This window comes from Panicum virgatum, chromosome 9N (assembly GCF_016808335.1).
Source record: "Panicum virgatum strain AP13 chromosome 9N, P.virgatum_v5, whole genome shotgun sequence".
Taxonomy (NCBI): Eukaryota; Viridiplantae; Streptophyta; class Magnoliopsida; order Poales; family Poaceae; genus Panicum; species Panicum virgatum.
This window is the reverse complement of record NC_053153.1, coordinates 23841004-23856571: the sequence shown is the minus strand read 5'-3', so window position 1 is coordinate 23856571 and position 15568 is coordinate 23841004. Positions and strand designations below refer to the sequence as shown.

At 47.9% G+C, this 15568-nt stretch overlaps 2 protein-coding genes across 2 annotated transcripts in view; one reads left to right on the top strand and one right to left on the bottom strand.

Moving 5' to 3' along the window:
• Positions 1 to 11639, top strand: part of LOC120691755 (probable methyltransferase PMT3) — a 29157-nt gene extending 17518 nt beyond the window's left edge. The window contains exon 9 of the mRNA XM_039974941.1: positions 11389 to 11639. Within this exon, the coding sequence (XP_039830875.1) occupies positions 11389 to 11431 (43 nt within the window). The 3' untranslated portion in view covers positions 11432 to 11639. The remainder of the gene's footprint in view (positions 1 to 11388) is intronic.
• A 320-nt stretch (positions 11640 to 11959) lies between these two features.
• LOC120691754 (pentatricopeptide repeat-containing protein At5g04780, mitochondrial-like) lies at positions 11960 to 15363 on the bottom strand. The gene has a single exon (XM_039974935.1). The coding sequence runs from the start codon at positions 15290 to 15292 to the stop codon at positions 12500 to 12502; it is 2793 nt and encodes a 930-aa protein (XP_039830869.1). The 5' UTR covers positions 15293 to 15363; the 3' UTR covers positions 11960 to 12499.
• Between the last annotated feature and the right edge of the window lie 205 nt (positions 15364 to 15568).

The following is a 15568-nucleotide window of genomic DNA, read 5'->3' as shown; positions in this document are numbered from 1 at the left end:
CCAGACACTTTGCTAGTGAGGTTCCGATTCTCATTGGGGGAGTTACTTTTCGAGCCAATTTTCTCATTCTAGACAAGCTGGAGTTAGATGTGATTCTTGGGATGAATTGGTTGAGTAAGCATGACGGAGTTATTAAATGTGGGCCCCGCACCGTTGATCTTTTGCACCCTTCTGGGAGTAGAGTTGTACTGTCCCTTGCCAAGGTGGAATCTTGTTTATATGCCTTGGCGGGTACCAAAACCACGGCGTTGGAAGATATTCCCGTGGTTTGTGAGTATCCGGATGTCTTCCCAGAAGAATTACCGGGTATGCCTCCTGATCGTGAGGTGGAGTTCGTCATAGAGCTCAAGCCCGGAACTGCTCCTATCTCTAGACAGCCTTACCGAATGCCTCCCCATGAGTTGAAAGAATTGAAGAAACAACTCAAGACTTTATTGGACAAGGGTTTCATTCGTCCGAGCTCCTCTCCTTGGGGATGCCCGGCTCTTTTTGTGAAGAAGAAAGATGATAATTTACGGTTGTGTGTTGATTACCGTCCGTTAAACGAAGTCACTGTCAAGAACAAATATCCTCTTCCACGGATTGATATATTGTTTGATCAACTCTTTGGAGCTCGTTATTTTTCTAAGATTGATTTAAGGTTGGGTTATCATCAAATCAAGATTCGAATTGAAGACATTCCGAAAACGGCTTTCTCTACTAGATACGGTCTCTATGAATTCACTGTCATGTCTTTCGGCCTCACCAATGCACCGGCTTATTTCATGTATCTGATGAATAGCATCTTCATGGAGGAACTTGATGTCTTTGTGATCATCTTCATCGATGATATTCTCATTTATTCCAAGACCAAAGAAGATCATGCTCGTCACATTCAGATTGTCCTTCAAAAACTTAGGGAGCATCGTCTTTATGCCAAGTTTAGCAAATGTGAGTTTTGGCTTGAAGAAGTATCTTTTCTTGGTCATGTCCTCTCTAAGGATGGTATTGCTGTAGATCCTAGTAAGGTGCAGAACTCCGATCAACTGGTCCGAATCGGGAGAAAGGCCTTTCTATGGTCCAGACTTGGTAAAAGATGCTGAGGATCAAGTCAGAATTATCTGTGAGAATCTTCGCATTGCTCAATCTCGTCAGAAAACTTATGCTGATCGTCGTCGCCGAGAACTCCATCTCAAGATTGGTGATTATGTCTATCTCAAGGTTTCTCCATTTAAGGGCACTCGCCGTTTCCAAGTCAGAGGAAAATTAGCGCCACGCTATGTCGGACCTTTTCGAATCATCAAGAAAGTTGGAGCAGTGGCTTATCAATTGGAACTTCCTCAATCACTCTCCGCAGTGCACAATGTCTTTCATATCTCTCAGTTGAAGCAGTGCCATCGTGTTCCAGCTGACGCCGTCGACCTTGAGTCACTTGATCTTCAACCAGGTCTTACCTACGAAGAACACCCAATTGCCATTCTTGATCGAGATGAAAGAAAGGTGAAGCGTAGCATGGTGAAGTTTGTAAAGGTTCAATGGAGCAATCATTCCGAAGATGAAGCCACTTGGGAGCGTGAGGATCGGTTACGTCAAGAATACCCGGAATTCTTTTCCGATGAGTAAGTTTTCTCCCTACCACCCCCACTTTCTTGATGAAGCTCAGTTTCCCAGATATTGTTATATGTGTACACAGTCACCATCAAGAAAACCCTAGGAATGTCTCACATCACATCATCCCTGCCTTTGTGCATCATCTCTTAGATGTTTATCTTGTCTAGGTAAATATGGCCTCAACCTAGTCCGAGTTTTATCCTTCCCCTCTTGTCTACCTAAATCTCGGGACGAGATTTTCTTAAGGGGGGAGAGTTGTCACAGCCCTGAAAAAAAAAAGGAAAAAGAAAATAAAATCCTCTGCCGGGCCCCACCTGTCAGCCCCTTCCCTCTCCTTCTCTGTTTTCTCTCGCGCGCCCGCATGCGTCGCCCGCCGGCGTCCATCCTCGGCTTCCGCGCCACGTGCCGGCCATCGTCGTGAGCCGTGCCGCCCTTTCACTCTCTCCTCACCCTTCTCCTTATCCGCCCCCGGCCCGTTCCCGTTCCCCGCCTCAAACCCTAGCCCCCCCCCCTCCATTGCCGCGCCGCCCGAGCTCCCGTCGCCGCCGCGATTCGCTGTCTCCGGTGAGCATCGTCTCAATTCGTCGCGTAGGAAGCTTCCTCGCGTCGTCCTCCTCCGATTCCGGCGCTAATCCGGCCTTTTCTCCCTCCCTGCAGAGCCGGCGACGAGCGCCTCCGCCCGCCGCCGCCTCTGTTCGTCGCGCCGCCGGTCCGTCACCGCTCCTGGCCCGCATCACCGCCGGTGAGGCTCGCCTACTCCTCCTCTTCCCCATGCGCGCCGCCCCTGGTCTGCTCCGCCCTGCCTCGCCGCACCGGCTTGCGCACGCCGCGCCGCGCAACGTCGTGGCCGCGCCCACGCCGCGGTCAAGGCCGCAGCCTACCTTGACCCGGCCTGGGGTGGGTCGCTGGCCCGTGGGACCCACCTGTCGGCCTCTGGCTGACGGGTGTGGCCTGATCCGGGTGTACCTAGCGAATTAGCTAGGGTTCCTTTAGGTTTTATTTTCCTGCAAGCTTGCAAAATCCATAGAAAATCATGTATAGCTCCAAAAATTATGAAACTTATTTTGTTGGATTCCTCTAGCTGAGATCTACTTAGGAAAAATATTGTTTTGCATGTTACTTTGCTGTATATTGATCTATAGTTTTATCTTGCAAAAGTGAGTTTATTACTTAGTTATTTGTGTGCTGCTTGAAAAATGTCAAACCAAATTTTGTTAGACTCCTTGTGAGGTGTAGTTTTCAGTGGTGCATCTTACTCTTGTGTTTCCTTGCTGTTGGTTAGGGTTTCATTTCGATTTCGTGCTTGCTGTCCAAAAGGTGGTTTAGTATAGAACTTTTTGCTGGAAAGTGATAAAATAGCAAAACCAATTTTGTTAGCTTTGTGTTGCTGCCTAGTTTCCAAGATAATTTTCTTGGATTTGTTTAGTTTAGTTTGCATTCCTTTTCTGTTTTATTTTGCTTAGAGTAGCTGAAAACGGTTTTATTTATGGTTAATTCTAGGAAAATGTTTTTGCTGCAAAACCAATTTTCTTGAGTTCTTTGCTTTGTTCTCTACATGCTCAAATTGTTTCATGATTTATGCTTGCTGTTTAGTTCATTCCTTAATTCTTGCATCGCATTCATGCATTTTAGTGACCGGACCGTCGGAGAGCGAACCCGGGGAACCCGTCGAGTCCGTTGAGCCGGAGCTTGGAGTCCCGTTCGTGGTCGAGCCGGAAGTTAACCCAGGCAAGCAGCTAAGCATTTTCCTTGCACCTATTTAATCTGATTTAGTTAGCTATCTCATCGGGTACTGTTGGGTTATATATTATCTATGTATTGCATCCTTGTACCTACTTTGATGCACTAGCCATCCTTGAATTGTTTAACCATGTCCTTGCCACATGTTAGTCAGCTAATAACTTAATTTGACTAGATGCTTAGTTTTGCTTTGAATACTTGTATAACTTGCAAGAAAGGATTGGGTTAGAGTATCACATTTACCATCCATCCTTGATCGCACTTGGGAAGCTGGGATAAGTGGAGTGTAGTAGCGAGGTTCGAGCGGAATGGTAGGGCCTAGAGAATGAAGTCACATGGGCATAGTCCGCTTGGATCGATTAAGGACCGAGTGGATGCCATCGGCCTTGAGCACCTTTTCGTGCTACCACATATCCAATATAATGGAACGGATGAGCCAATTACCTTCTTTGACTTGATCATTGATGTGCAGTCCTAGCTACGTGGCTACAGGCTATGCAGAGAGGCTTAGTGTGTCCCCAGGTGGACTTATGTGTAGGAAAGTTTAGAGATGTCCCTGGTGGAACTAAGTCTCTACTCGTAAGCTAGGTGTGAGGTTCAATGATCGAGCCTTGTTGGGAACGGTTGACGTGAGTACCCCCTTGCCCGGCGTGATCGGTTGGGTGAGTCGCATGGTCCTCGTGTCGTGTGGGTAAAGTAGTACACCCTTGCAAGGTTATAACCAATTCGAATTGCCGCGCTCTCGGATATGAGCAAGCTCTTGGTTCGCCGAATTCCTCTTAGAGAGTTTCGGTATTGTTGGTTTTGGAATCATGTCTTGATAATGATCTATTGTTTAGTATTTTGCTCTCTTAATCAACTAAAATTGTTTGGGGTTGGGCAAGATTAATTAATTCTGCTAGGTGGTAGTGTAAAGAGCTCATGCTTATGCAATAATTACTTAACTTAAAGCTTTTCTTTGAGCCTTTGCATGATCCTTGTTTATTTAATCGCGTAAGTCTTGCGGAGTACCTTTTGTACTCAGGGTGCTTTCTAAACCTAGATGCAGGTGAGCCAGAAGTGGTGTTCGGCCATTTCTACCCCGCTGATCCTAATGCGGGGGAAGAGTAGGCTGTTGCTGCTGTGGTGATGTCCTTGAGCAAGGCATCATCATCTTAAGTAGGTTTTATCGTAGCTGAGCTTCGGGAGAGCATGTATTTTCAATAAGCTCTAAATCTCTGTTTAATATGACTCGCGTGAGCCCAAGGCTTGTAAAGTGAAGCTTTAAACCCACCTATGTTGAACTTGTAATATTAAGTCTCGAACTCTGGTTTTTATATAACTGCTCTTTGTGGATTGTTGGCTATGTATTCGATTGTATACGGTATGTGCATATGCTGATCCTGGGCGTATGTTGGAGCACATACCGGGACTACCGGATTTGGTATTATTTTGAATGAATGACGTGTCGGTTATTCGTGTCTCTAGATGTGGGATAACACGTGGCTCGCTCTACGGCAAGCACGTGTTAACTCTCATCTGGGTGATAATGACCGGCGGTTCATTTAAAATAGTATCAAATTGGGCGGTTCTCACAAGCTCAACCAGATACTACAAAGCCATTCGATGTTTATTGTGATGCTTCGGGCACCGGAATTGGCTGTGTTCTGATGCAAGAGAATCGGGTGATTGCTTATGCTTCTCGATCACTCAAGCGTCACGAAGAGAACTATCCCACACATGATCTGGAATTAGCAGCTGTAGTCCATTCTTTGAAGATCTGGCGACATTATCTTCTGGGCACGAAGTGTAACATTTATACAGATCACAAGAGCCTCAAATATCTTTTCACTCAATCTGATCTGAACATGCGTCAACGACGATGGCTTGAGTTGATTAAAGATTATGAGCTCGAAGTACACTACCATCCAGGAAAAGCAAATGTGGTTGCTGACGCGTTAAGCCGCAAGGCTCACTGTCATTGCCTCTCTGCTATACCCCTGAGTGAGTCTCTCTGTTTTGAGATGGAAAAGCTGAACTTGAGCATTGTACCCCATGGCACATTGGCTCATCTAGAACTTACTTCTACCCTTCGTGATCTGATCATTGAAGCACAAAAGAAAGATAAAGGAGTAAAGGAAATTCAAAGAAGATTATCAGAAGGAGATCCGAAAGTAAACTGTTTCCACCAAGATAGTGAGAATGTGTTATGGTTCAAGAACCGAATAGTGGTACCTAAGGATTTTGAACTCCGAAAGCAAATTCTTGATGAAGCTCATACTTCCCGACTGTCCATCCATCCTGGTAGCAACAAGATGTATCAGGACCTGAAACAACGATTTTGGTGGACTCGGATGAAAAGAGAGGTCGCTAAATATGTGTCCGAATGTGACATCTGTCGCAGAGTTAAAGCTAGTCATCTCAAGCCAGCAGGAACTCTTCAGCCTTTGAGTATTCCTGAATGGAAATGGGAAGATATTAGTATGGACTTTATAGTTGGATTGCCTCGGACTCAGAAGGGCTATGACTCTATATGGGTTGTGGTTGATAGACTAACCAAGTCAGCACATTTTATTCCAGTCAGTACTCGTTATTCCACCAAAAGATATGCTGAGTTATACATTGAGCGTATCTTATGCCTGCATGGTATACCCAAGACTATCATCTCTGATCGTGGAAGCCAATTCACTGCTCGCTTTTGGGAACAATTGCATACTTGCTTAGGAACTCATGTGATTCGCAGCTCTGCTTACCACCCTCAAACAGATGGCCAAACAGAAAGAATCAATCAGATTTTAGAAGATATGCTCCGTGCATGTGTCTTAGCCTATCCGCAGAAATGGGATCAATGTCTGCCATTAGCGGAATTTTCTTATAACAATAGCTATCAAGAGAGCATCAAAATGGCACCGTTTGAAGCATTATACGGTCGTCGATGCCGAACACCTTTGAATTGGTCTGAAGCAGGGGAAAGAACTATTTTCGGACCTGACATGGTTCAAGAAGCCGAAGAACAAGTCCGTCTTATTCAAGAAAATTTGAAAATCGCGCAGTCTCGGCAGAAGAGCTACGCTGACAAAAGGACTGATCCACTCGTCTTTAAAGTGGGTGACCATGTATACTTAAAAGTATCACCTTGGAAAGGCATTCAAAGATTTGGAGTAAAAGGAAAATTAGCATCCCGCTACATTGGTCCATACCCAATTGTGGAGAGATGTGGCCCTGTAGCTTACCGGTTGGATCTTCCAGCAAAATTTTCAGCAATTCATAACACTTTTCATGTATCACAACTTAAGAAGTGTTTGAGAATTCCAACTGAAGCTATTGATAGTGACTCAATTCAGTTAGAGTCTGATCTCACTTATCCTGAGCATCCTATCAAGATTATTGATCGCAAGGACCGAGTTACTCGTCGCACCACCAACCGATTCTACAAAATTCAATGGAGTAATCACTCTGAAGAAGAAGCTACTTGGGAGAGAGAAGAATTTCTGAGATCCAAGTATCCGGACTTTTTAAATGCTCATCAAGGTACTTCTCACTTGCCCATCTCATCTTATACATTCCATCGTGCTTGAATCTCGGGACGAGATTCCTCTAAGGGGGGAAGGCTGTAACACCCCGGTGTTAGTTTTGACGCTAATGCCGTGATTAATCGCTAATTAAGGTTAAACACCATTGTTAGCGTTAATCGAGTTCGTGGTAAAACATTGTTTAGCAGTGTTCGATCTCATTTTTCTCCGTGATCCAAGCTTCAAATCAACTTTCGCCCAAAACAAAAGTTGTAGCTCTTATCGTCCTCTACAACTTTTGTTTTGGCCAAATTTCATGTTCCAATGTAAAATTTGGAGCTTTGGACGGTCAAAGTCGGCTAAAATCACACAAATTCGGTTACTGTGCCCCGTTTGGTCAGTGCCTCGCCGGCCTCGACGTTGGGGTCGCCACGCGTCGCGCCGACGAACCTCGCCCATCGTGCACACACTCCCATCCTTATCCGCACAGAGTCGTGCTCATTTTCGCCTCTCATTCCCCTTCCTCGCGCCGCGAGCAGAGCCGACCAACCCTAGCCCCGCTGCTCGCCGTCGCCGGAGCTGTGCTGGCCGCCCACCGCCGTCTCGCCGCCATTTCCTCGCGCCTCGACCTCCCTCGACCCTCCTCGCCTTGCCCAGCACGCACGCCGTCCCGTTCCCGAGCTCGTTCGAGCCAACCCTAGGCCGAATCAGCGCCTGCGCCGCGTCCGCCATGGCTGCTCCGTGCTGAAGCTCTGCCTCGCCGTCGAGCTCCACCTTCCGATCTTCCTCCGCTCAAATTGAGTCGCCGGTGAGCTTCTCCGCGCTATCCTCTCCCTTCCCAACCCTATCCCCGCTCGATTCCGCGGCCGTCGGCGCTGGACCGCCGCCGCGCCGCCGTGGTCGCCATGGCGCCGCCGCTGCGCCCGCTGCGGGCCGCCTCTGTGCAGCCTTGCGCGGCGCCGCCTAGCGCATGGGGTTCGCCTGGGCCACTAGCCGCGCGCGCGCCCCGCCTCCGCCGCCGGCCGGCCACGGCTGGACCGGACCGCCGCGCCGCCGCGCGCGCCCCTGCGCTGCCGCCGCCGTCGCCTCGCAGGTGCCCCGCGCCGTCACCCCGGCCCTGCGAGCGCCCTTGCCCCGCTCCGCCGGCCGCCCTGGCCGCGGGCCCGCACCACCGCACCGCCGCCCGGAGCCCGCCCGCGGAGACCGCCGCCGCCGCCGAGCCTGGTGGTTGCCACGGCCATGGCGTGCGGGCGAGCAGAGAGCAGAGCAGGGGAGGGGCGCCCCCTTTTCTCTCTTTGAGCCACTGACGGGTGGGACCCGCGGGTCAGAGAGAGAAGGGGGGATTAGGGATGGTTTTGTTTTCTTTATTGTATATTTTTGGCTGGAAGTTTGATAATTGGTAGAAAAATGCATAAAAATGCTAAAAATGCAAACCAAATTTTGTTAGTCTTCTTAAATCTAGATCTTCAGAAGAAAAATACTGGTTCATGTGAAATGTCACTTTTGCCCCTACTAAATTTAGGGTTTGCGTTTAAGCTAGATTATTTTGTATCGGTTGTTCTATTTGTCTAAAAATCCTGAAAAATTTGTGGTAACCTACTCATTGCATGTGTAATCCACTGTAAAAATCTCATGTGCTGGTGTTGTACACTTTGGCATAAATCTTTTTATGTTTAGTTTACCTTGCTAGAGTTAAATAAATGGTTTCGGTCGTCTTTAAATGTGAGAAAATTTGTGTAGCATGCTTTAGCAAAATCATGTTATTCTTATTTATTATTGCTAGATCATGTCTGCAAGTCAAGTCCTTGCTTTTAATTTATCCCTAGCTAGGTTCTGTTCTTATTTTTGTTGTAATTAATTCTTTTATGCATGCATGTGTTTTGCAACAAAACAAGCCCCTAGTTATTTTGATCCATGTTGTTCTAGGGTTGTGTTAATCCTTTGAAGCGAGTTCGTAACTTTTGCTTGATAGGAGACACTTCAGGCTAAAAAGGCCTTAGAACCAAAAGCTGCACATCCGTTCTAAACCATTGCTATCGTAACCCTAGTTGTAAGGTTGCTCTATAGACACTTTTGGAGTTGGTCCATGTCTTTCGTTGTTAGTAGTGCTTTGCATCATTTCTTGAGTCTCATGCATGGCATATTTTTCCTCGTGTAGCCGCCGACACCGAAATCGCCTACGAGCTGGTTGCCGAGCCGGTCCAGGAGCCTTTCGCAGGAGAACCGCAGCCAGGAGAAGTCGTTAATCAAGCTCCCGGAGAAACCACTAACCCCGCTGACTTGCAAGGCAAGCCCCGGAGCATATCCCTTATTTTAATTACTCCATGTTATATTTAAAATATTGTGCATTTACGTTCAAGGAATTGATTGGAACCATAGATGCATAATCTTGTATACCCAGTGTCCTTACTAGTGCAGTTATCGCTAGCACCGCTATGCTTAATTAAACTCGGTAGAAGACGGGTGATTTCCTGTCACCCGCGAGATGTAGGGTTGTTACCTCAGGCAGTGTTTGAGAAATAATGCAATGAGAAGGAAATTGGAGACCGGGCGGAGGGAAAGTTGGACATGATTATTGATTAAAGAAAGTTGAGTCTCCGCCTGTGTCGATTGAGGACCGTTCCGTTGTTGGCCCTTTGACTGAGGATTGAACAGTACTAACCACATGCCGGAAGTAGGAGGTAGTCGAAACCGGTAAGCTAATTACCTTAATTGCGTCGGAATCTGGGTCTCGACCTGCGGTGCTGGGTAGGGTTGACGGATGGTGAAGTAGCCCACGGGTTCACTGGGTGTTCGCACGTGCGGGGCTCATCATCCGGGTGCTTGCGGGCTTGATTCAGACTTCGGGGTAATTATGGGAACAGTTGACGTGTGTGGCCCGACGGGGTTTACGCGTGTCGTGTGAGTTAGGTCCACCTTGCAAGGTTAAATCGGATCGATTCGCCGTGACTCGCGGATATGAGAGCCTTGGTCAATGCGTCGCATCGTAGTAAGAATTAAAAGGACAGAAAGAGAAAAGATGGTTTTATGTGGTGTTCTTGAAAAGATAATATGATTAACCATGTGTGCTCTAGAGAAGTAGGCAAACCTAGTTTCTAGCTATCAACACAATTGGAGCTAAAATATTGAAAGTAAGGATCCAGTTTTAGTAGCTTTTCAGCAAAATAACCCAGAGCCAAAGAGCTGTGCATGTCTAGATAATGGGCTAAGTATACCCATAGACGGGTAAGCCTTGCTGAGTATTAGAATACTCAGGGTTTGGTTGTAACCCTTCTGAGCAGGCTGTATTCCGGAAGACTTCGAGGAAATCAGTGCGTCCTGGAGTGGTCAGCCTCTTCCTCCAGGTTGGACGTTCGAGTGGGTTCCGCCTTCTCCGTGATTGCAGGCAGGTGAGCCTCACATCAGTGGGCAAGATGTGAAGCTCGTCTTTTGTCATCGACGTTATCTACCGTACGGTATTTCGAACTTGTTTTAATCTATTTTGTATTTTCCGCTGCGTTTGAACTCTGTATTCGAAATGTAACTCTGGCTTGTAAAACTTTATTGTAAATTAATTTTGAAGACTTTTGTTTAACTCTGGCTGTAAGTTAAGTTTGGAAACTTTTGTTGCTTGTAATCACCTGTGCTCGTCTTTTGGCGAGAGTTCCTGTGCAACCGATCCTGGTTAAAGCAGGCAGTCTGAGTGTACTGGTGAAGTGCATTATTGGAGGATTAAGTTAAATGGTTAATTAGTGCACTTGATCGGTATTATTTGGACTGTTCTGTGACAGCACAACAGCAGTCATCAGAGCATAATCACAAGGTAATCAGCAAAGCAAGGCACAGGAATAAACCTACATGGCACAGGCTACATCAAAGCAGAGCACAAGAAAATCCTGCAGCACAAGAATAAGCACAATTGACAATCCTACGACAATCAGCATAGCAAGGCACAAGAACAATCCTACATGGCACATGCTACAATCCTACTGATGCACAATCACGAGAACAGGAAAAAATAGACGGAGGAACAGAAGATTATTACCTCAATAGCAAGGCGCCGACGGTCAGTCCCGGCGGACAGGCAGGCCGGCGGCAGGGAGGTGGAGAGGCTGGCCGGCGGCGGGGAGGCGGAGAGGCGGCTGGGAGATGGAGAGGCTGGCCGGCAGCGGGGAACCGCGGCGGACGAGCAGGCTGGGCGCAGCGGACGACGAGGGCGAACACGGCGAGGGAGACGAGCAGGGCAGGCGGGCGGAAGAATTATGGCGGACGACAAGAGCGCAGCGGCACAAAATCCCCTTCCCCACGCCAATTTTTCCCGCTCCCGTGCGCGGCTCGGCAATATTTCCCGCGCGCTGCAGCTTTTCCCGCCGCTGGAGCGTTTCACACCTGCTGGACCGCGCGGGAACAAATTTCCGCGCGATTTTGCGCATGTTACGTTCAATTACGCGGCGACGCGTTATTACGCGAACGATTACGCGCAATGAACGATTAAATGGGCGATTAATGGGTAATCGACGCGCTGACCCTCGCGTAGCACGTAATATCGATTAATCTTGTGATTAATCGTGATTTCTTGAACATAGAAGTTGTGGCTACCAGAAGCAAGCTTGCAAGATTCCACCACGTAATCCTTTTCGTTCGACTCCCCTTTACGCTCCCAGCATCTGCAGCCCAGAAGCCAAGAAGCGAGGCTCAGCTGCACCAAGATGATTCTACACCATCACTCCTGAGATAGGGTCCGGTTCTTGATTTCTAGTCCTACCACCCACGTGAAGATAGATTGTTTATCAGGATATGACAAATATGTAGCAGGCTTGGGCTAAGAACAAAAAAAAAGCCTATTTTTGTCTCAACGTATACTGCAAAAATGTCTGTTCTCTAGTCTGATTAGGAAATAAACATCCTTTTTTGCTTAATTCTTGAGCTTCATGTACGTATCTTGAGTCCATTTATTGAAGTCTGCTGTAGTATCCCAAACAGATTTGGTGTTTACTGTAAGGAACTTCGACTGTACACACATTTTGGGTTATGAGCTTTGCCCAGGAGCCTCAAGGTCACCAAACCGAAACTATTTGTGTATAAATTTCTACCGTAGTGCCTGCTTCCATATGTGACGTTCACGGATAAAGCTAGTAACTGGTAACGGGAGGACGTGATTAAAAAGAGACGGATAAAGTCATAGACAATTAGGGCATGTAATCTGTTGTACATTGATTATGAATTCTGTCAAATCTGAGGATGTATGTCTATGCAAACTGATTCTGGCGGGAGTTAAAGATAGTTTGGTCACCAAACCGAAACTATTCGTGTATAAATTTCCACCGGTAGTGCTTGCATAGATGAAAGATTGAACAGTTCTGTGTATATCAACTATGAAGCTGCAGAACAGTTCTGTGTATATCCTTTTAGAAAGTGGGGATGCTGCAGAACCGCTCAGTCCTTCTAGCTTGGCCCTTTCTAGCAAAGAACTCCAGCTTCATAGATGAAAGATCATATTTGCTGCCTGGCTCCAAGGAGTGCAAACTGGATATACACAGAACTGTTCAGTGCTTTCAAGATGGTGACATTGACTATTGATATCCAGCCATTACCGATAATAGTGCAATGGTGCAAATGTACACCATCATCCGATACTACTGTCCCTAAACATAATTTTCATGGCATACAAGATCCACCTTTTTAGTTAGTCCCCATATTTACCATACATCTCCACAGCTGCAAGTTCCATCCCTAAAATGGTGATAGGTGCAACCATCTGAAACAAGTATTTGCCGGTTCTTGTCCCTTGAGATAAATTTGATCGATGAATGGCACTCCATGCACATTCTAAAATTCTTTGAGATGCGTATTGGTTCATTATCATTCGTTGAAATAAGCCCATAACACGCAGCAATCTTCTCTGTGTGGTGGCATGAGAATGGATCAACTTCTACATTGCAATAGGGCTCAATATCTCGAGGGGAGTACCCAGATTGCTCCATCCTGATAGTTAAGTCTTTCCATGTACTCAAAATCGCATCAATTGCAGGATGTGACAGATCTCCAGCCTCGAAAGGGTGTACAGTTGGACCATGGTGTAACCAGCTGCATTGTCTCTCAACATGTAACCCTTGCTCTGTCATGGCATGCCTCACAGCCTCAGTGGATTCCCACAAGCCTGTGTCTGCATATATATTCGAAAGCACCATGTAGTTTGATGTATTCTCTGGTTCAAGCTTGAAAAGAGCTTTTGCTGCCTTCACTCCAACCTCTAGATTTGAGTGCATCTTACAAGCTCTAAGAACAGTAGACCATAGGCATGCATCTGGTTCAAGCGGCATCTTCTGGATAAGTGTTAGTGACTCCACCAGTAGCCCAGCTGATCCCATGATGTCAACCATGCAAGTATAGTGTTTTAAAGTTGGTTTTATGCCGTATACATTTTCCATATTGTAGAAATAGCTCTGAGCTTCCTCCAACAGGCCTTCTTGCTTACAAGCTGAAAGAAGTAAAATGAAAGTAATGGGGTCTGGTTGAATGTTAGATTGTTCCAAACAATTGAACAAATCTATAACATCCCTAGGCATCCTATGAAGCAAGTAGCAACTCATCATTGTGTTCCATACTGCTATGTCCTTTGGAACAGTGCACTCGAAAACCAATCTGGCATCCTCAATATTACCACATTTCCCATACATATCCATCAAAGCACATGCAAGAGTAGTTGGGTAGCCACCAGACCAGCATTTCGTGATGTAGCTGTGCAGTTCTCTGCCATATCCCAATGCCATGGTCATACCACATGACAAAAGAGCTATCTGTACTGTAACCAAATTGGGATGCAAATTGGACACGAGGACTTCACCAAACAGCTTCAATGCAACTTCTGGCTTCCTGTTATGCTTGTAAGCTGCCAACAGACTGTTCCATGTGACAACATTCTTGTTCTCAATTTTCTGGAAGACGTTAGCAGCAGATGTCATATCGCCAGTCTTACCGTAAAGGTCAACCAGTTTGCTTGAAACAAAGATGTTTGATGTCAAACCATTCTTTAAAGCATAGCAGTGTACTTCCTTCCCGAGACGATCTAACTTGAGGTCTGTTAACAGTGAGAGGACACCAGTAATGGTTGTGCCTGTTGGTTTAATTGGGCTGCTATTATCAAGAAATTTCCAAGACTTTGCTTTCCCATCACCAGAACACTGCATGTATCTGAAAACGTCCAGTGCATCGGTGTAAAGGCCATGTTGGTACAAACCACATATTAACGCATTCATTGAGACCACATTAGGCCTCAGGCCCATGTCAACCATGCCTGAAAACAATTCATAAGCTTGTTCTTTCTGACCTGCTCTAGCATATTCAGCAATGAAGCTGTTATATGTGACAATGTCAGGCTCCAATCCATCCTCATGCATCAAGTTAAAAGCTTCCCACGCCTTGTCCATCCTCCCCTCTCTGATATACAATTGAATTAACTCATTCCAGACAGTGACATTCTTCTCTTCCTCAATGTAGGAAAACACAACTCTTGCATAATCAAATTCTCCGCATTCAGAGTACAAGCTAATCAAGGATGCTCCAATGTAAACGTTGAGCTTGATTCCATGCCGCAAAACATAAGAATGCAGTTGCTTTCCTATTCTTAGTGCCTGCAAGCCCGCGCAAGCAGGGAGAATACTAGCCACAGTCACCGAATCAGGCACCTTGCTCTCACACATCTCCTGAAAAATCCCCATAGCCTCCTCATACAGTGCATTCTGCACACAACCCGAGATGATGCAGTTCCATGAATTGACCCCCGGCTCGACACCTCTAAGCCGCATTTCGTCAAACAGATGCAGTGCAGCACCGAGGTCACCATTTCTTGCAAACCCGGACACCAGCGTGTTCCAAGAAATCACGTCCGGCCGCACGCCACTCTCTTGCATCTCTTCGAACAGGCCGAAGGCCTCGTCCAGCTCCCCGGCGTCGGCGTGCGCGCCAATGAGCGCGGTCCAAGCCACGACGTCGCGGTCGGGCAGCGACACGAACGCAGCGCGCGCGGAGGCCACGTCCCCCAGCGCCGCGTACATGGCGACGATCGCGTTCCCGACGACGGGGTCCCCAGCGAGCGCGGCCCCGCCCTTGGCGGCGAGCGCGTGCGCGGCGGCCGCGAGGCCGGGGGCGCCCAGCCCGGCGCAGGCGCGGAGCACCTGCGGGAGGAGGAACCTGTCGGGCGAGGCCCCCACGGCGCGCATGGACGCGAACGCCTCGCACGCCGCGCCCCACCGCCGCGCGCGGACGCAGGCGCCGATCTCCCGCGCGAAGGGCGCGGCGAGGTCCCGCTCCCGCACCCGCGCGCGCGCGTGCCGCGGCGACGCATGCCCCTGGCTCTGGGGTGCGCCGTCGAGCAGGTGGCGGTGTTGCGCGTGAGTGGATGGGTTCTGGAGGGCGGTGCAGCGAGGGGAGATGACGGCGCGCGGGGGAGGGGACGGGGACCAGGGCCGCGGCGGCGGCATGGTCGCCATGGTTTTTTTATGGCGTCAGTTCGGCTGAGCTCTGGGTGCGTTTGGATGCTGCCACTGCCAAGTCCCGCCAAACCATATTGGCCGCCCAAGAATTGGCAGCGCGCGGGCTCGAAAATGAACCGTGTGTGGCGTGTGGGCATGGGCGAGCCAAATTTTGGCTGATATCCAAACGCGTGCTCGTCAAAGGCCAAATTTTGGCCTAGCAATCACGGGCATCAATCCAAACACGACTGAGACGAAGCATTTTCGTTTTTTTTTCCCCCTCCTTCCTCTACA